Here is a 19,895-nt window from a genome sequence, read left to right on the forward strand (position 1 = left end):
GGTTTATATTCAATGAGCATATCTGAGATGTATTTAGGTCCTAGACCATTGAGTGATTTGGTTAGACAAATGTGTCATGAACTATAGTGACAAATAAAAAGAAATGTAAATAGAGATTTTCACCTCTTTTTACTTTCTATTTTTTATCCATAGACAACAACGAGATTAAAATTATATCAAATAGAGACTTTGATCATTCGTTGTACTTTCAGCTCATGTGTCACTCATCATCTCCTGCATACATGTCAGCGAGTCTTGTGAAGGGAGACCCCCACTGCTGCAGATGCTGGTAGTCTTGACTGCCGTCACTGCTGGACGAATGCAGAGAGCTGAGAGATCCGGCGCTCGATCCCTCACCCTCATAACCAAACACCAGAAAAGAGTCACGCGGCGCCAAACGGTGGTCATCAACTGCAGTGTTCAAATTCTATACAAAATCATAATGCAACACGTTACAAATGGATGTAGTGAAAGTGATGTTTTACTAAATTGTCTATTATTGAAATAACATTCTTGCCAAACTAACCATATGACCATAACTTAGACAACAATAATTTGACAGAATAAAGACTTGTTTAGCATGAGCCCTTTTCATGGTGCCAGGGCGGTGTTCAATACATACATTATTAATGAAGTTTCCAATATCTGCATTGTCCTCACAATGTTGCCGATAGAAGAAATCTGTCGGAGTGATGTTTGTATTGAAAACATGTGGTCCGCAGTGTAACAAGCTCATAACATAATCCTGTAAAACACGCACACACATGTTTTGTTGTGATTATAGAATCTCAATCTTTTGTTTTAATGCTATACATTTGTTTGTATATCCGCACACACACACACACCACACAAAAGGACAGTACAAAGTCAAATATCCAAAGAGGACTTTCACCTGGTCTTCTTCCCTCCTCCCTCCTCATTGTAACATAAAATATTGTCCCTGTCATTGTCATCTGTCTGGATAAACAGTTTATGCTTCCTCCCGCTCTTTCTCTTCAGAAAAAGTAAAAGCAACAATAGCAGCACTGAGGAAAGAATATAGAGCGAATAGAAGATTTTATTAACACAGCTCACCCCACCTTCATCGTATATAATCTATACTCAGATTTCATAAAAAATTCAAAGAAATCATTTGCTTACACAGAAGGCCAAAGACGGCTGCTAACGCATAGATATACAGGGTGGAGACGTACGCAGCACGCACGCCAGCGAGGCATATGACATCACGGCCTTTACAGTCACACATCTCTACCGTGACTGAGTTGTCCTGAAACAACATCTGGGAGTCATACACACGCAGCAACAGGCGGTACTCGCCGACATCAAGATGTCTGAGGGGATTCAGCCACACAGCATCTCCTGCGAAAAAAAAGAGTGAGTTAGAGATGCATTTAGAAAACATAACCTTTTGGTTTTGCTTTTTAGGTGTACTTGTCGTACCGCTGGAGTTGACGACGACGGTCCAGTTGTTTTGATATTCATTGAGCACTTCTACATGGAATGGAAGGCTGTTTTCTGGCTCGTCTTGGTCTGTAATGGTCAATAGGACAGGTTCTGGTTCTGTTGAACACATCTGGGCTCTGTGGTGCTCCAAAAATGGGGCGTTGTCATTCACATCTTTCAGATGGATTTTCAGTGTGCCTGTACCTGTGGCTGGTTCATCATCTGGAGAAAACAAAGAAACGATAATATCTTTATTTTAAGCATTTCAAAATCTCTAAACCATAAAACTCTAGATACACTAAGTGTACAGTAGAGTTTTTATACATTACCATCGTCATATGCCTCTATTAAGACGGTGTATTCTCCATTTTTTAGAAACGAAGCCTCTCTGTCCATGGGGTTCCTGACTTTAATTTGTCCAGTATCTTCTGCGATCTCCAACCACTTAGCTATGTCTTTTGGCATCTTATATCTGACAAATTAATACATTCAAATGTGTGAGAGCAGACAGACTGAAGGGTTTTTAAAGCAGTGGTTTAAAAAGAGGGGGATCCCAGGATGGAGTCATGGGGGGCGCATAGCAATGCACACTATATAAAGGGGGCTTGCAACAAAAACGTTTTAAAACCACAGTTTTAAAGGGATTACAGTGGATTTACAGTCCTGCATGTTTACGTTCTTAGGGCTCCGGTCAGTTGGTAATACCTAGAATTTCAAAATCAAGTGAAGGCGGTAGATCCTTGTCCTAACTAGCGCCGAAACTTTGGAACAGTCTTCCTCGTGACAGACTCGTGACAGACAGACTCTTTCAGTTTAAATCTAGATAAAAGAGGCATCTTTTCTACCTTGCATACACTGCACTTCCTTAATATAAATCCTCTGAGGGTTAAGGCTGCATCAGTTAGATCAACTGGAACCGGGAACGCTTCCCATAACATAACCGTGTGTATGTGTGTGTGTGCATGTGTCAGTGCATGTGTATATTGTGCTCTGTGCGTGTGGAGTTGTGTTTTATGCATGTGGGTGCGTATGAACCTGTGTGCGTGTCTGTATTCTCTGTGTGTTCACTTTTTTTTATTTAACTTGTATAACTTTAATGTTTTGCTCATAGTCAATATGTTTTATGTACAGCTGCTTTGTAACAAGGAAAATTGTAAAAAGCGCTAGATAAATAAAGTTAAGTTGACTTGACTTGAAACTCAAGCCACACTCAATAAATAAATGTCAATGCAGTAGATAACATATCAAACTAATAGTTAAAGAGACAAATGTTCTTGGAAAGTCAGTTTAATCACATACAAACATTTGATTGTCTAATGATAGCTGGTTGAGTAATTTTGACAAAAAAACCTCTAAAACGGTTTAACGTCATTCCATTCCATTCCATTTTCTACCGCTTATCCGAACTACCTCGGGTCACGGGGGTTTGACGTCATTTGTTAAGCAAATATTACATGTTTTAAATCTTTTTTCTGAATTCACACATATCATATGTGGGTTAAGTAAAGTTGAATTAAGTATGTACTTTGCTACCTTATGTTCTGTCGTCTAGCAGTATCTGGGTCCTTTGCTGTGTAGTTAGTGATGGTGCTGCCCACCGGGAGGTCCTCGGCCACGTGGACCTGCTTCTTTAAGAGTTCGAAGATGGGCGGCTCATTCACGTCCTCCACTGTGATGGAGACAGTGGCAGTCGAGGTGGACAGAGGAACAGCAAAGGGAACTGTGTTCTCCACCACCACAAGCAAAACGAAAGTGTTTCTGCCCTGCTCGAAGTCCAGACCCTAAACACAAACAACTTGATTTTAACATCTCCCAACTGCCACAAGAAATACAAATACTGCAATTAAAAAAAATCTTTTAACTTTGTGTTAAGTTGAAAAGCTTTTTATATTCATGTTGGATAAACAATCATGAAGGGTGACCAACAGTCTCATTTCGCCAACCATTTTCTTAAAAAAAATGTGATGTGTTTTTAGGAACATTTTACTTTTACTGTTGTGATGATTCCCTCCATCTTGTTGGGGGCGGTGCTAACGTTGAAGACTCCTTTCTCGTTGCCATCGATGATGGTGAACTTCACCATTGAGTTTGCAGTTAAAGGTTCGTCTTTATCCGTGACGGTCAACCTTGCAACGATTTCCCCTACTTTATGTTCTTTCATCGTACCAATATACTGCCAGAGCACACACACATACACACATTTGTGGCTACTCAACACTATCTTTAAAAACAAGTTCAAGGAAATTTTAGCTTAAAGCCTACGTGCAGGGAACTCACAATGTTTTGGCTGAATCTAGGGGCATGATCATTGCTATCGGTGACTTTGATTAAAACCACACAAGTGGAGGAAAAGCCATGTCCCTCCAAATCTGCAGCCTCCACGTGCAGTTTATACAAAGGATAAGTCTGTGTAGAGACATAGATAGACAGTCGTATTCCCATAAAAGTTAAACATATTCTCTTGTTAGTGTCTCTATATGTTTGAGCTTTAGTACCTCTCTGTCTAAAATGCCAACGGAGGCTAGACTAATGTTTCCAGTAACAGGGTCAATGCGGAACGCATCACCGCGGGGTTCCTGTCCCACCAGTTTATACCGCACTATGCCATTAAATGTATTTGGATCATCCAAGTCCTTCGCTGACACTTGCATGAAAGACACATCTGTAAATAAACATGAACAGTATTACGCTATAATAATTCTGAGAATAATGAAATATCTGGGGTCATATCTTCTGAAGATTTGTCATTTACTTGGCTTTGACCTTTCCGGGACCTCTCCCCTAAAAGGATTGTGGGTACAGACAGGTGCATTGTCATTTTGGTCAATAATGTTTATGATGATTTCAGCAGGTTTCTCAATGTAGTTTTCGCTCTCCGATGAGCCGTGAATAGTTAGCTGCTCCATACGCACAAAATACAACAACATTACCAACACAGCTGCTGTTATAATCATTGTCTGAACATGTCTGAGAGCATGACAGATGACTCACGATGTATTCTTTAGTTTCCTCTCTGTCCAGTTTGTCAGTGACAGACAACATTCCTGAATATCTGTGCACTTTGAACAGACCAACGGGAGGCTGGTCAGCTCCTGGGCCTGTGACATAATAAACCATTTTCATCAAATCAGCTGCGGTGGACTTCATCTGTGGAGCCAAAACAAAGGGATAGTCTATAGCAAAACAAAATGAGGTCATTGATCTCTCATGTTGTTCCAAACCTTTCTGTCTTTCTCCTGTGAAACACAAAAAAGCTGAATGTTAGAGACTGACAGCTCCAGTCACCATTGACTTTTGCTGTATAGAAAAGGTGAATGTTGACTGAAGCTGTAGGTATCAAACATCTAGACGTTTACTGTAAGTTACATGAAAGAAAGTCACAAAGGACAACATGAGTTCAGCCTTTTGAGACATGATAAACAAGAGCAGAACAAAGACCACCTTCACTACTTCCTTTGGAAAAGGGCCTTTATCGTTTTCTGGGATGTTGACGGTGGGAATCATCCATTCCCTCTTTCTCCTGAGCAAACCGGTCGATGCTTTTGGAAAGACCTTCATCAGAAACACACTTGGGGTCCTTGGAGTTGTTGCATTCTGAAAGACGGGTTTTATTTTAAACCAAATGTTTTAAAATGAGCTGGAGGGACGGCAACAATACAGAAGTCCCCAAATATTGGTTTCAGCTTTGTAGACTATTATGCTTATTTCTGTCTTCTAAGACAAAATCCTCCCTCATGTGTAAGTTGCTTTGGATAAAAGCATCTGCTTAATGTAAATGTCTCACCTGTTCAATGACTGCGGCATACTGGGGTGTTGTCTTTACCTGGAGTGTAAAAATCAACTGTACAAAGAATATGGCAATATTGTAAGAGGATGTTACATTAATTTGCATAAGCAGAACTTCTCTTGAAATAATGTAATGTGAAAAATAATGACTAATACTGCATTCACATGCTCTCGGAAATTTGATAATTCACTAAATAATTTATGGAACAAGGCTCTTTTAATGTTAGCTGATACTTTTCATGTGTTAATGCTACTAAATCAGTAGTAAGATAAATGTTTTATGTTACTAAATCCAGACGTTATTTGACGTTACCGGGTTGAAGTGGGAATTATCAAATTTCCGAGAGCACGTGAAGGCTGCATTAAATGCATTAGATAACCTAAACAAAAAATATAAAGTCAGTTATAAAGTCTACAAACTCAAATTATTAATTTTATGGAATTTTGAAGTATATACTTTTCTCTTAATTAGCAGAATTCAATTTGCAGATATTGTGATGTACATTTTTTATAGTGCGTGTAAAACTGTGCAGATGTGGAAAAAGAGACCATTCAAAAAATGTTATGCCCTTTCCAGTCCAGTGTCTGTTGAACAACAGCAATGTAAAAAAGCCTTGACAGCATGACAAGACTAATGAAAACTGGGTTTTCAAGGTTATCACATTAATGTTTTAGAGGAATATTCTTAGAAGTTTCAAACAAACAATGATCATCTAAACATGCATATAAATAGTAAATTCAGAAAAACTGAACAGAACTTTAAAAAGGTCTCTTAATTTAATTAAAAAACCGTCTAATGCAAATACATTAAAACACACTCACCAAAGACAAAACACAGATGAAACCCAGGTTACTGTATCCCATCATGCATTCATTTAATATGAGCAACTAAAAAAGTGAGTAGCACACTTTTCTCTTTCCATCCAAGCTGTGAGCAGCGAGTGTGAGAACATTTGCATGTTTATGGGAAGGTGTTGATGACACGTATTGACTACAGTTCATTAGAACTAGTCTTTAGAGATGCTCAATATAAAGTAAATAACACTTTAGATCAACACTGTCATATAGCAGACTGGCCTCAGTTGGCACGCACACATGCAACAATACCCGACTTCTTTAAAAAAAACTAATTTTATTAGGTTTGCATGCTGTAAACAATACATGTGCAGATTCTTTTGAAACATGCCCTCCGGTTAAACCACTTCAGCTACACGCCGCTCACAGCTAAGATCCAGTACAGTGCTGTCTTTGTTGTGATCATTCACTTACTAATATTATCAATACATTGTTGATGCAGTATGTATATATTTATCAATGTTTAAAAAAACAATACAGCAGGCATTAATAACCATATTTATTTCATGGTATCATTTCCAGGATATTTTAGAGTTCAACTGCAGCAATAGGATAGGAGACTCTTGAAAGGAACACAAAAATGCGACAAACAAACGGCACATTGATACAAATTGTCAACTCTAGAGACAACTCATCTACAAAAGCAAACCTCCACTAAGAGGTGACACTGTCACGGCTTTCTCTCTCTCTCCAAAATAAATCACCTGCACGATCAATTTGATATCATGACACAACTGACTACACTGTTGGTCAAACTGCCTCCCAATGTTAGTGTACCACTCAGAGAATATAACGCATGCCTATGTAGTCCCACATTTTTTCATAATTATCAGTATATACCAGGTCATGTGAAGATAAACTATGAAATCATTCTCCCAAGACTTTCTATTCATGACTTACTTCATATACTGTAACTGTACATACAAATAAAAACGTTTCTCCCTTCTATACGAAGACTGCAGTATGACAGTCACATAAAGTGTAACCAAAGTTAATGAAAAGTCATAAAAATATAAAGTTTTAGCCTAGAGGAAACAAAAAATAAAGTAAACATAACTTTTCATTTAATCTTGAGGACACCCTCATGCATAAACATTACTTGAAACAGATCCTTGTTTTAGAATAATTGCAATAAAATGCAATGCCTTCATATAATCACAGTATGTACATGTTGATCAATTCTACATTCAAACTAGGAACAGAATTACCAGGAAAACATGCAAATCGTATTGTTTCATCTGCGTGCATGGCTTAACCCTCAACCTTAAAGAATAAGTCATATCAGATCAGAAATATAACCATTTTATATACTCTACATATATTCTGTATGTGTGTAATAAAGAAATACAAGGGTGTCCAGTCGTTATCCAGAGAGCCTACTGACTTTAGCTTTAACCCAAATCAAACACACTTGCCTGTCATTTTCAAGATATGAAATAACCTTGATTCGTAGGTTCAGTTGTGATTGGTCAGAGTTGCAGCTAAACTCAGTAGCAGTAGCCCTCCAGGAGCAGGACTGGTGGCCCCTGTAGCAGAACATGCATATGGACTAACAAATCTCAATAAAGCAGATTTGAAGCGTTATTAAAATAACAAGCATTACAGATTTCTTCTCATAAGATCCTCTTGTTCTTTGAAAGTGGCAGATATGATGTGTTCTAGCCTACTTTCTTAAGTGTGATACAGGTCAGTATTATTTTAAAGTATGCTTTCACGAGAGGTCCCGCTCATGGATGATGTGCTAGCTCGGCTGTCGTTAGAAACAGGCTTCCTGTTCCAGGTTTGAAAGTCCAGTAAGGTTTGATTGAGTTTCTCCATCCATTCGGTCCTTTCCTCTCGTGTGTCTGCTGAAAACCAGGACCTGAACGAGATCATTGGCACAAATTAAATGCAAAACTCTGTATAAAATGTATACAGTAAAACTACTAGGACTTTTTTTATTGTCTTGGCTTAGAAATAGGGAAAGATCATGGGATATCTCTAAGATGAATTACTTCTTTAAGGTCTGGTCGTCTTGCTGCTCTGGGGTGTTAGTTTCTACCAATTCAAACGTGTCCGGCCGCGCACAGCATTCTCTCTTCACAGGTCTGACGCTGCAGAAGCCAAAGAGAGAGAAACTGCCATCTGATGGCTGGAAGAGTGAAAGAGTACAGAAAAAACATTAGAGAGCAGAAAAGGTAGAAGTTTAACACGTTCTGCGCTATTAAATTCTAATGAAATTCTCGTTGCAAGAACCCACCGTGTCACCAATCTCATTAGGATGACTCCAGTAGAGCAGATGTCCTCCCTCCAGACAGAAGTATAACCTCTGCCAGGCTCCAAAACCACTCACATCCTCAAACATGGTCTGCATGAAGAGAAATACTAATTACTGATCAATTAGCATAAAAAAACCACAGATCTCAATTACTACCCCTTATTCTAAAAAACGGTGGGCGTTAATACATTTTAAGCAATGAAAGGGGTAATATGGCAAAATTCATGTTTTTCTATGTTATAAGTTGCCAATGCATGTTTTAGACACGTAAAATTGCAAAAATGTGAGTGTCTGTACAAAAGATGCATTCTTTCTAAAAGCGAATGCTCACCCAATCCTGCCTGAAAGAGATTTGACAAAGACTGCCCAAATTTATATGCAAGTAAGGTGGGCGTACCTGTCAGTACAATTGAAGAGGAACCTGATGTTCCAAATATGGTAAGATGCATTACATTTAAATCACACGCTTGCAATATTCGACCAATCACTCCGCACTGGTTAACTGGCCAATCATAGCACACCTCGCTTTGTAAAAAATCCACGGGTTTCAGAGAGGCGGGGCAAAGAAGAGATACAAACATGCACGGTATGTGGAAAATACAGCAGTTTTGAACCTTAAATCGTGTATTCACATTGCATTACATCTAAAACAAACGATTATATTAATTTTAGCCGTGTCGTATGACCCGTTTAATGACTTTGACAACTTATAAACTAAAACCCACAGACAATACAATACAGACTAAAATGGGACAAAAAACAAATCTATTTTGCAAATACACTTTATATATTTTGTAATTGTGTTATGGCTTTTTGCCAATATACAAATGAACACGGGGTGACATTCATCTGGCATCAAATGCATCTGATGAAACCACCCAAACAAGGCATGAGTCACACATGCACACACATCAACCCACCAGAAAACCCTGATGCTTGACATCGGAGTGGCCCTCACTGTGCAGCCTCAGATAGATGTGGCCCTCTAAAGGAGAAAGAAATGGAACCTACACAAAACAACAAACACTTTAGTGCGATTACAGTTTAAACAACAGCTGTGAATGTCACACAACAGCGGAGTCTGATCATGACCAATGATTATAATGTCACATAATTCTAAATAACCAATTGCTACGATGTAATTTTCAGACAAGAAATTACAGATACCTCAAATAATTACACCTGCATGAACAAAGACTACAATAAGAATTTTATGATTCAAAACAGATTCATCTACTCAAGTATATTAAATGTCTTGGGGAATTGTTCACAGAAATGTATAAACTGCTTATAAAATTAAATTACTTTCCCATAACTAGAAAACACATATTTTCTATGACTAATGAAAACCCTGCTCATATCGCAGTCAAATATGAGATTTAAAAAAGGAAATGGGGTGTATCCGGAGTAAAAATATTAAATTAATAAATAACAAACAACAAACAGAGTGTGCAGAGCCCACTAAACCAAAAGAAGACAACGAATGAGAAAGTGTGACACCTTTTCCTGAAACTCATCGCCAAGGAGTCGTCTGATTTTCCCTTCAAATTTAATCTGAGTGGAGAGACACAGGAAAGAAGGACGGACCCAATTATATCCCACCACAGTGCAAACACAGAAAAGACCCTCACACTGATGTGCTTCAGGCCTGAGAGATTTAAATAACCTGATATTATAAGATCTCCATTAAATTAAGAGGTTTATTGACTTTAAAAAAGAAAGTGTCCATGAATCAGAGGTGCTCAGTGGTGAGAAAAGCATACACACACTTGTACTTGGCTAAATATTACTTTATTGCTTTTACCCTAAATAAAGCTAGTTAAAATGGTTAAAGGCTAACTGAGGCCACACACACACACTTCATTCCAAAGCCCATCACACTTATTTTATATGACCCCAGTCTCTCTGTATCAATACCTTGTCCAGAGGAAACTTGCTCTGTCCCAGTGAGCTCAATGTGACTTTGTGAGAGCCCACTAGTTTGAAGTTACTAGAACGCTGGGTACTCAGACCTGGCAGAGTAGCAGCTATATCAAAGAAAAGAAAAACATCAGTGTTCGAAGGACCAACCAATGACTGACAAATACTGTATATTAGACAACTAATAATACTTACATGTCACACTCTGGCTAGACTTCTAGAGAGAGTAAGAAAAGTGTTTTAGAGCTGTGGTTGTGTAACATTCAATACATTTATTTTCCTTACCCTCAAATTTGAAACAATGAATTAAAAAACAAAAAGAATAAGAAGCATACCGTGATGCTGTGGAGTATTTTCTTGGGGGTCACCTAAAGGCACAAACATCCTGTTAAAATGATTAAAGTAAAAAAGGGTGTTGCTTTAGGATGATATGTACATACCCTTGACTTTGTTGAGCTGCGGAACTGCTGAGTGTTAAGGCTGCAGGTATTACTCTGATTATTAGACTACAACACAAAAAACACATAAATACACAATAACAACCCTGACAAGTTATAACTATGTATGAACTGGAAACAAACTCTACCTACCAAACTGTACACTTCAATGTCGATCTCAAAATTGGAACGAATATCTTGTCTAGCGAGGAAAACATTCAAACCAGAGTAAATTACATCTGTTAGATTTAAACCATTTTTTCATCATGGTGTGTTTTGAGTACAAAGCAACAGTGCCATGTGGTGTTTACACTCACAGTGTAATGGATGTTGGAAAGGTGATGGTGTCTCCATTTTGGGCATCTGCAGGTGTAGCCAATGGCGTTGCCACGATGTTACACGCACCATAACGAATCAGAACAAAGAAGTAGTGCATCGGGCGACCTTCGCGAACAAAAAAGCATTAGAAATTGTGCATTCCAAATTTAAGGTTTTAATAATAAATAATCACTAATACCTGTGCGAGCCGAGCACACAAACTCCACCTTGAGGGGCAGCTGGATGCTGCTGATGCTAATGGTGCCCCTGCAAGGCTGAAGAGGTGCATTATGGGAGTCCGGTTCTCCAGACCCACCCTCCCTAAGTCTGCTGACCTCTGCCAGTAATGCTGCACGCTTCTCGCCTGCATTTAAGGGAAAGAGCACAATTAAACCGTGTATTCTTAATGTGACATCAGAACTCTGCAGAGGGTTCCAGCTAAGAAATTTGTGCCACTAACAGGAGTTCAACTTACAGGAAACTAGGAGAAGTTTCTCAGCCTCCGCCTCCTGCATGGAACCCTTGCCATGTTCCTCATCACTGCAGCAACTCAGAGCCTGCAGTGTCTGCGTGATGATCGTCTGTAACTTTGCTGCCTCCTCATTCAAAGTCTTAATACACAAAATACGACGACACCTTACAAACTTGCATGCTTATGGCAGGATAAAGATCTTGCTAAATAATCCAGACATCTTATTCAGAAAAGAGGTCATATTTTATTTTAAACATTTAACAACAGTCTGGCACACAACAGTACACGTGACGATACCAGTTTTCAGAAAGGACAGCCTAATTTTCCGTAAATTACATTTTTGTGTCTACTCTCTTTAAGGTCTAAACACTGAATTTCAAACCTTAATTCTCTCTTTGGTGTTGATGGGCTGTTTTGGGCATATTTTCTCATGAACCTGCTTCTGAACTTCACTGTTCATGTTCTGAGTGGAGGGAGGGTGGATCTTCCTCTGCAGGCGGTAGGCATCGATGCTGTCAATCAAAATATAACTCCAATAAATAACAATGTCACATGTTTAATGACATACAACAAAAATAGTAATTAACACACTGTATAATTACTACTTATTCTTGACAGAGATACAAAATGACAACAAAAATGAACAAAATAGGTAATTTTGAGCACCTGTACAGAGGTGGAACAACATCAGCTGTGTGAGACTCTTCTTCAGGTAAGACCGGTGGGACTGATGGCTCAGCCGCAGTTATTACAATCTTCTGTAGTAAGATTAAAAAACAGTAAGTACTTTTTCATTTATCAATGTTGTAACTGAACCGTGCGTCCATCTGTAAAATATTTGACATTTGAATCTTCCCAAGAGAAAATCCAAATGTAAAACACTTGCTGGGGTTTTGGTTTATATGCAAAAAGGAATAATTATGAAAAAATATACAAGTTTTTCGTGTATTGTATGCTACATACTATTTAAGCGAAGCATTGGGATTCTATTCAAGTATTGTTGGCTCCTGTATGATAAAACGCTTGTGATTGTCATAATTTGCAAGTTTCTCTGCATAAAATCCTGTGCAAAATGCCTAACTGTAAATGTAAACCAATCAGGATTGTCAGAATAATACCATTGGTGTGACAACAGCCTCCACTGATTTGCTGAGTGGAGAGAGAATAAATCTGGGCGGCAGGGTCAGGAAGTCCTCTTCGGCACCCACAGAGGTGTTGTCCTTCTTCTGCTCCATCTCTCCCTCACCTTTATCAGCAGGCTGGAGTTCCTGCACTTCATCAACTGCAGAACTGCCATCAAAAGTTTCCTCATTCTCCTCACACATCTCACTATTTTCTTGAGACGACGGATTTGATTCAACCGTGTCTGGTTCTGATTCCTCTTCCATTTCAAGTCCTGATGAATTGTTGTATTTCTTCTCTTCCTCCGATTCCTTCTCTCCATCTTCACCTTCCTTGTCTGCGTGTTGCAAGACATCTTCAAACATTTTGTCAATAAGAGCAGAAGTGTTCAAAGCAGAAGAGCTCAAAGCAGAAGAGCTCAAAGCAGAAGGTTCTAATAAAGGAAAATTCATAATGAAATTCAGTTTCAAAATGATTAAATAGTCCAAACGTTTGAACAAAGAAATGTTTACAGATTAGGAACAATTTGAGGGTGAGTAAATGATTACAAAAATAAATAAAAAATTGGTTGAACTGTCCATTTAACAATGTGGTTACACACTCATTATTTATGGTTTGTAAAATCCGAGCGATAAATCATAAAGCACATTTACCTGCTGATGAATTAAGGTCAAAGTGGGGAATCTCCTCATTACGTAGTGGCGTGGTGTTTAGACTTTCCTCCACCACCTTACTATCAACCTCACAGGAGCTGAATTCTGATTCCTTTAGCTCCTCCTGTAAAACAGTTCAAGGTTAAATTAGCGTTTGTTTCATTGTCAAAACGCGAATCCTCCCCAGCGTGTGTGCAAATGACATCCCTTTGTCCCCGTGGTGACAAGCAAACTTAGGATGAACCTCAAAACCAAGTGACAAAAAAAGGTGAAGAGGCAACACTGGCCCTCTATCCCCATAAATTCACATCAACAAACTGTCTCAATCCTCACACTCCCGGGCTGTAAAGAAGGCCATTGGAGTGTTCGAGTTTTCCTGGGAATCCAGGGTGAGGTTGTGGGTGGAGACCCCCTCTGAGAAAGTGGGAACACTTGCATTTGATCTAAAGTTCTAAATTGCTCAAAAACTGGATAAGAACACATACACATGTCTCAATATGGTAAGAGCACCCAATTGAACTTCTTAGGCTGATTGACTCACCTCAGTAAGAGAAGAGTCAGAGAGACTCCTCTTCAACCACATGTTCTCTCCCACAGCAGGAACTTTCAATTTACGCAACTCCTCCACACGAGCCTGCAACCGAGAGACAGTTATGACCCGAATTCACCCAAATCCTCTTGTTCGTTTTAAAAGTTTTAAATAGGCATTTAATTGAAAACAGGGCCTGAGGAAATATACCTGGCGGATACGGGAGGCTTCTTTACTGCTGGGTGTAACTGTGGCATTAAGCTGCTTTTGGATGCCATGCACGAAGCTGGAGAGATTGCGTGTGCAAGGGGTGAGGCGACCGGGACTGTTCAGAGGGGTTGGTGGCTTGAAGCGCTGCTGGCGGGAACTAAACTCGCCATCACCTTTCATAAAAATACACAGGTTTAGAGGCAGATCCTCATTTAAGGCTCATCTTTACTTCAATGGAAAGCAAAAGAAAAGAATACTGACCGATATGACAAATATCTGAGGATAAAGGTCTAGAAGATCCCTCAGATCCAGGGTCAGACACGCAGCGCTGGATGAGACCAGTTCCACCTGGACACATAAAATCAAGAAATTTGATTTAGAAAGATCCACAGAAAACGAGATGGTATGAAATGACACACTGCAAGCGTTTGAAATCTAAGGAGGCAAGGCAGAGTATACATTTAAAGAATATATAAATGTTATACATAAATATACTTAATTTAACATATGAAAGTGATTTAACAAAATGAAAACCTGAATTGTCACTATCCCGTCTCTGGCTGAGCTGTTGGACCCTGGAGCGTATGGAAACTATGGCTGGGGTGTCCGGTTTTACTTCCAGCTCTGTCAATCTCAAGCGGGTCCTGGCGGGGGATTTTGTGGGGTCTAGATTCTCTTCTCCTGCAGCAAGTCGCCTCTTCTTCAACACATTTTCCAATTCTGGAAAACATTGCACAGCTCGTGAGTCGCGTCACGATTAAATAATTTAAGTTAAACACCTGCACTGGTTACTGAAATGCCTTTGACACGGTAATTTCTAATTTAAGTTAATGCAGAATGTACCCAATAAATGACTACTTATTCATTTGGGTTGCATTAAAACTAAAAAGTCTATGTACTATTTGAAGATCTATTGCACATGATTCGATCAACCAAACTAATCTTTTGCTTTGAAATAATATATTAGACAATGTAGCCTGCACATGCAGCCATAATGAAATGAATGAAGGGTAGAACATGTTGTCTATGCAGTTAAGTAACTACAATACTGGACTTACAGACACAACCACATTGTACAACATGACAAAGCAGGTGACAGGTGACACAATCTTACCACTAGAGGTTGAAGAATTTTCATCCAGTGGATCTCTCGGTCTCTTCTGATTTTCCATTTTTTCTTAATCTTTTCACTTGACAGATAAAAAAACTAATTTAACAAGTCGTAATTTTACATTTAAAACAAATCATAGACAAAAAGTATATTAAACTACTTCTTGTAAAACGTGACGTTAACTGTACACGTTACTTACCTAACCTTAGCTTTGTTACTCACAAAGAAATGTAAAATACGAACGACTGTTGATTAAATTCAATAAAAAATATATTCAGCATTGTGTCACTTTCCAATTTAGATTGTTGGCCAACATAATTTCAGTTATGACTTTCGAAAATATAACGTTGTTTCATTTTTGAGAGGCCAAAGTGCAGCTAACTAGCAAAGTAAGTTAGGTCGAACAAAACAAAAACACGAAACCAAACCTACTTAAAGACGTAACGAGCAAAAAGTATAACATAAGTGTACGTATACAATTTAGTTTATAGCTTTTGCATTTAAAATTGATTTCTTACCTTAGTAAAACAACCGTGTCAAGATTTGTGGAGTTTCAAACGTCTCTCTGCCCTGTCATCATCAGTCAAGCGTTTGAATTTCCGCGGGCGCTGCGCGCATGCGCACAACGTCAGTTCAAGACCACAGGGCCCTCCAGTGGCTTAAAGCTGAAATGTACTTACACAATACTAAGTTATACCATAGTCATTTATACGATGCTTAATTACAAGTTTGTCTTGATATATTTTGATTTAATCATATAAAAAGTTATAAATTAAGTGCAAATTTAAAGGATTTACATTCGTCATTAAGTGGTAGTGCCGGAAGTACTTAAATGTCCTGGAATAAATGTGTGTGTGTGTGTGTGTGTGTGCATACCTGGCGAAGAAAGCTTCTTCCGTTTTCAACAAGTTAGTCTAGAAATGCATTTCAATTTATGAGTAAAACATTCTTATTAGAAAACGAACCCCTTCCATATCTTAATTGTGCTTATCATCATTAGATAATACCTGTCATTAGATAAAGTATAAGTTGGTCTGATACATGTAAACTTACACAAGTTACCTGCTTACCTGCATCCATAACTTAAATCTGCTCTTTACTGAATCAGCTCAATGCAAATGGGATTCAAAGAGGCTCTATGGTTGCTGCTACATTTGTTTCATAAACAAAAAAGTTAAACCAGAATGATAAAGATATATATATACGATCTGAACACACTTGACTTGATCATAAGGAATCTGGTACAAAAGCAATCAACACACCCCATTGTTAAATGTTTACAAATGTTATTCAATGTTTTTCTTTCCTTTTTAAACTTATACAGCATCACTAATATCATTTGGATAAAATAGTTTAATAGCAAGAGTAGTTTTGAATATATGACAGAAAACAAGATACAGAAATTCCAAATGAAGAGTCACATGACGTCTTATGTCTGATGTCTTATACACATTACAATAGTGAAAATATTATGAAATAACAGATTCTTACAAAGCAAATGAACCTACATAAGGATTGTAATATACGGTAGAGAGAATTAAAATCTGCACTAAAAGTGTAAATAGTGCTAAAACCTTGAAATGAAATTGGCTTTATGACCATTATATCTTGCTCTACAACTATTTGGTTTAACCATTTGAAAGGATTTTATGTTATACACTGTGGTAATTTGAAACAACCTGCATTCGCTGCAAAGTGCAAAATATCTCAAAAGCTATAAATCTTTATTAACATCAACTTAAATGCTAAAATTAATAATTTAAAACAAAATATGTGCATGATATATTAATCTAAACTTCAGACTACACAATAACTGACAGAATTAATGCATAGTCAAAATATTTGTGTAATGGAAAATAAGACAGATTTGATTAAATAATTGATGATGTTAATGAGTTTTGAATAAATTAGACAAATGATAACATCTTCATATTGATCCTAGATTGAAAATATAAGAACAGTGGAAAATGAAGACATCTGCTAACAATTAAAAATACTTTAAAGCAGTCAATTATCATATAAACAATTCCATAAATCTACACGGTCAACATAAAAAGTGTGAAGTTTAAGCAGACAAAAAACAAACAATCAAACAAGAACCTGAGAGAAAAATGGCCGGGTAAACTGGCAGCATGTTTACACAGACAGATTCATATTAACCTTCATTTTCTGACTGTGAATCTAGCAATTGTTTGCATAAATTCTTACGAAACCACATATTATAATTCTATACCGCTAACAGTTACAATATACATAAGCAGAACATTATTCACAAGATTTTGAAACATACATATTTTGCACCCCCAACAATAAAGAAATGTTGACTTTTATTATTTATTATGAGAAGATTGGCTGAAGTTTGAGTTAAAGTAAATCACTGTGACCGTGATGTCGTCACGATACATGCGTGCTAGGTCACTAGGCAGTGCCAGCATGGTTGCCAACCTCTCCTGGTCCATCTCTCCATACTCATTTGTGCTCAGCGCATGTCGAATTAAGTGTGTGGCTGCATTACGATCCAGCGAGGGGGTTGCCTTGGCACGTCGTCGCAGCAACAGCTGATGCATTTGTCCCAAGTTAAGCTGCCTGGCTGAGACCCGCGCCTGCAGGTGAACACCTGTCAGGTGTTCCGCCACAAGTCTTACAGCCTCCTCGTTGCTCATTTCGTCCCAAAGACCATCAGAGGCCACGATCAGAAACCGGTCCTGCGGTCTCAGACGATGATAAGTTACCTCTGGTGTGGCATCCAAGTAAGGTGGAGTGAGGTAATTGGGTGGAGCATATTGATAAAGGTTCAGTGCTTCTGAATCAGACTCTCCGTTCTCCAGCACACTTTGCTGCAGCTCTCGGCGCCACTTAAAGCGCACATCTCCAAATGCACGTAGTGGCATCAGGACCCCGAGCAGCCTGTCGTCTACGATCACGGTTTGCCGTTCGCTGACTGGATGCTGGCTCCATACCCGCTTCAATTCTGCTTGATTTGTACTGTTGTGGTCCTGCGTGAGTGGTAGAGCGTTCCAGCTCCCATCATCCTCTTGGAATCCCAACACTGCACGACAGTCTCCCACATTTGCCACGTGCACACCTTCTGGTCCTACGTGCGCTACACACGCAGTGCAACCGGCAAAAGCAGCCTGAATGGCCGTGCTGCGCATCAGGTCATTTGCCAGGGGTACCTGCGCTTCAAGGGAAAGATCTGTGTCTAGCCGTTGGAATGCGTAGCTGAAAGCATCTACGGGGCTCATGCCTTCACCTTGTTCTTCACTTGCCAGAAGCTCCTGCCAGTAAACACGCAAATTATTGACATAGAGAGCGGCAGACTCCCTGTAATTGTAGTCATTGCGATGCTTGTACCACTGCAGAATAGGCGGCACAGGTCGTGCAGTCTCCATGGCTGCCTCCAGATCCTCCAGGAGAGATTCTGACATCATTGCCACAGCAATGTAATACGGTAGACGTTCACTGACAGCTTGAGCACACGCGTGACCGCCATGTCCATCAAACACGCCAAAGATCATTCCACGAGCTTGAAGGCATCTGGCACTACTGCGTCGGTCTTCTAGTGGAGTATTGGCTGCAAGCTGGTTACTCTCAAACCTCAGCACAGGGCTGGAACCACCCCGTCCATCAAACTCTGGAATGCGTACAGATTGTTCGTTAGCACACAGGACCGCATCGATCTGTAGCCGGTTGAGGTGGAAGTCCAGTGTGTTTTCTCCTCCCTGTCCTGATCTACCTCTACGTGATGAGATGCCCCGTGCATGAGAGGGAAACAGGCAGGTTTTAGACAGTGTGGCTGGTGAAACATTGCTCGTAGCGAAGGAACTGGACAGATGTCTTATACCAGTGTTAAAGAAAACTCTTGAACACACATAGCCAGACATTACTGTCTGAATGCAGGGACTGAAGCGGTCTACAACTCCAGCACCTGTGAAAATACAATGTATGAGGAGAACAATTAATTTCAGATTTCTTGAAATGTTTATTGATGAATAACCTAATCTGAAGCCACACGGTAAAAACCTTTCATTTATTTAGAGCACCATGTCTGATATTTCAGATTAAGTTAACATGACACAATGTGTTCACCCAGTGATCAGCAAAACCTTGGACGCGTACATTTTTATTTTAGTTTGTAATGTACATTTTTAATCATATCTTTCATACGTATTTTTAAGTCAAAACTTAGTCTAACGTTAAATTATATAAACACTCCTTCTGTTTACAGTCCTGCTTGTTAATTCCTTGCTAGCTTCACCGCGGCTACATACGCTTTTAAAGGTTATTTATGTTCTGTCGTTAACAAACACATAATATAGAATTAACGACAAAAAATTCCGACAAAAATGCTCAGTTGTAAATTAATGCCGACTCAAACACATACCAGTCACTCTTCGGCGCAGAATGGTCTTCTTCTACACTCCGGTTTCATTGTTGGGGGCTGCAAACGAGCTGCTCACAGCGCCCCTTGCAGTTCCGCCTCGAAAACACACTCACTGTCAAATTAACGTTTTCCTTTTTTTTATGTCTATATATGTTATTAAATATTCTGCGAAAAAAGTTATTCTATATATTCTAAATATTCCATCAAAAAGTTCATCTAAATAAAATAAACATCGTAAAAAAACATTTTACTCAGAACCTAAATAGTCGGCTGTATTTATGAGTGCAAAGAAGATGCCACAAAATAGCATAAATACACATTATGCAAATATCAATAAATAAAGCACTTCAATACACCTTTAATTACTAAATAAATACAAAAAATGGTCACCCACATCC

The 19,895-nt window shown here is 38.9% G+C and overlaps 3 protein-coding genes across 5 annotated transcripts; all 3 read right to left on the minus strand.

Annotated features, from left to right (window-relative positions):
- Nucleotides 1–220: 220 nt before the first annotated feature.
- LOC130435938 (B-cadherin-like) lies at nucleotides 221–6,108 on the minus strand. Its single transcript, XM_056766836.1, has 15 exons — nucleotides 6,052–6,108; nucleotides 5,228–5,284; nucleotides 4,885–5,037; nucleotides 4,435–4,590; nucleotides 4,196–4,340; nucleotides 3,939–4,105; nucleotides 3,721–3,849; nucleotides 3,431–3,616; nucleotides 2,977–3,224; nucleotides 1,773–1,915; nucleotides 1,441–1,665; nucleotides 1,141–1,356; nucleotides 896–1,025; nucleotides 623–749; nucleotides 221–427 (listed from the first exon to the last, which is right to left on the minus strand). Exons 1-15 carry the CDS (start codon nucleotides 6,094–6,096, stop codon nucleotides 221–223), a joined length of 2,334 nt encoding a protein of 777 aa, XP_056622814.1. The 5' UTR covers nucleotides 6,097–6,108.
- A 460-nt stretch (nucleotides 6,109–6,568) lies between these two features.
- anln2 (anillin, actin binding protein 2) lies at nucleotides 6,569–15,715 on the minus strand. 3 transcript variants are annotated; one of them, XM_056765504.1, is made up of 23 exons: nucleotides 15,632–15,715; nucleotides 15,117–15,192; nucleotides 14,537–14,722; nucleotides 14,264–14,350; nucleotides 14,003–14,175; nucleotides 13,805–13,897; nucleotides 13,264–13,387; nucleotides 12,607–12,947; nucleotides 12,155–12,246; nucleotides 11,871–12,000; nucleotides 11,492–11,627; nucleotides 11,216–11,380; nucleotides 11,016–11,142; nucleotides 10,852–10,900; nucleotides 10,702–10,767; nucleotides 10,597–10,629; nucleotides 10,457–10,478; nucleotides 10,259–10,368; nucleotides 9,842–9,895; nucleotides 9,262–9,348; nucleotides 8,324–8,431; nucleotides 8,079–8,215; nucleotides 6,569–7,945 (listed from the first exon to the last, which is right to left on the minus strand). In XM_056765504.1, the coding sequence occupies exons 2-23, from the start codon at nucleotides 15,172–15,174 to the stop codon at nucleotides 7,783–7,785; spliced, it is 2,541 nt and encodes an 846-aa protein (XP_056621482.1). In that variant the 5' UTR covers nucleotides 15,175–15,192; nucleotides 15,632–15,715; the 3' UTR covers nucleotides 6,569–7,782. The 3 variants fall into 3 exon arrangements, with proteins under 3 accessions (XP_056621482.1, XP_056621481.1, XP_056621480.1); XM_056765503.1 differs by having other exon boundaries at nucleotides 12,155–12,243; nucleotides 12,607–13,043; XM_056765502.1 differs by having other exon boundaries at nucleotides 12,607–13,043.
- A 733-nt stretch (nucleotides 15,716–16,448) lies between these two features.
- On the minus strand, nucleotides 16,449–19,602 carry pdp2 (putative pyruvate dehydrogenase phosphatase isoenzyme 2). Its single transcript, XM_056766169.1, has 2 exons — nucleotides 19,498–19,602; nucleotides 16,449–19,041 (listed from the first exon to the last, which is right to left on the minus strand). The coding sequence occupies exon 2, from the start codon at nucleotides 18,995–18,997 to the stop codon at nucleotides 17,444–17,446; it is 1,554 nt and encodes a 517-aa protein (XP_056622147.1). The 5' UTR covers nucleotides 18,998–19,041; nucleotides 19,498–19,602; the 3' UTR covers nucleotides 16,449–17,443.
- Nucleotides 19,603–19,895: the final 293 nt, after the last annotated feature.

The sequence above is a fragment of the Triplophysa dalaica genome, chromosome 14, assembly GCF_015846415.1.
Source record: "Triplophysa dalaica isolate WHDGS20190420 chromosome 14, ASM1584641v1, whole genome shotgun sequence".
NCBI lineage: Eukaryota > Metazoa > Chordata > Actinopteri > Cypriniformes > Nemacheilidae > Triplophysa > Triplophysa dalaica.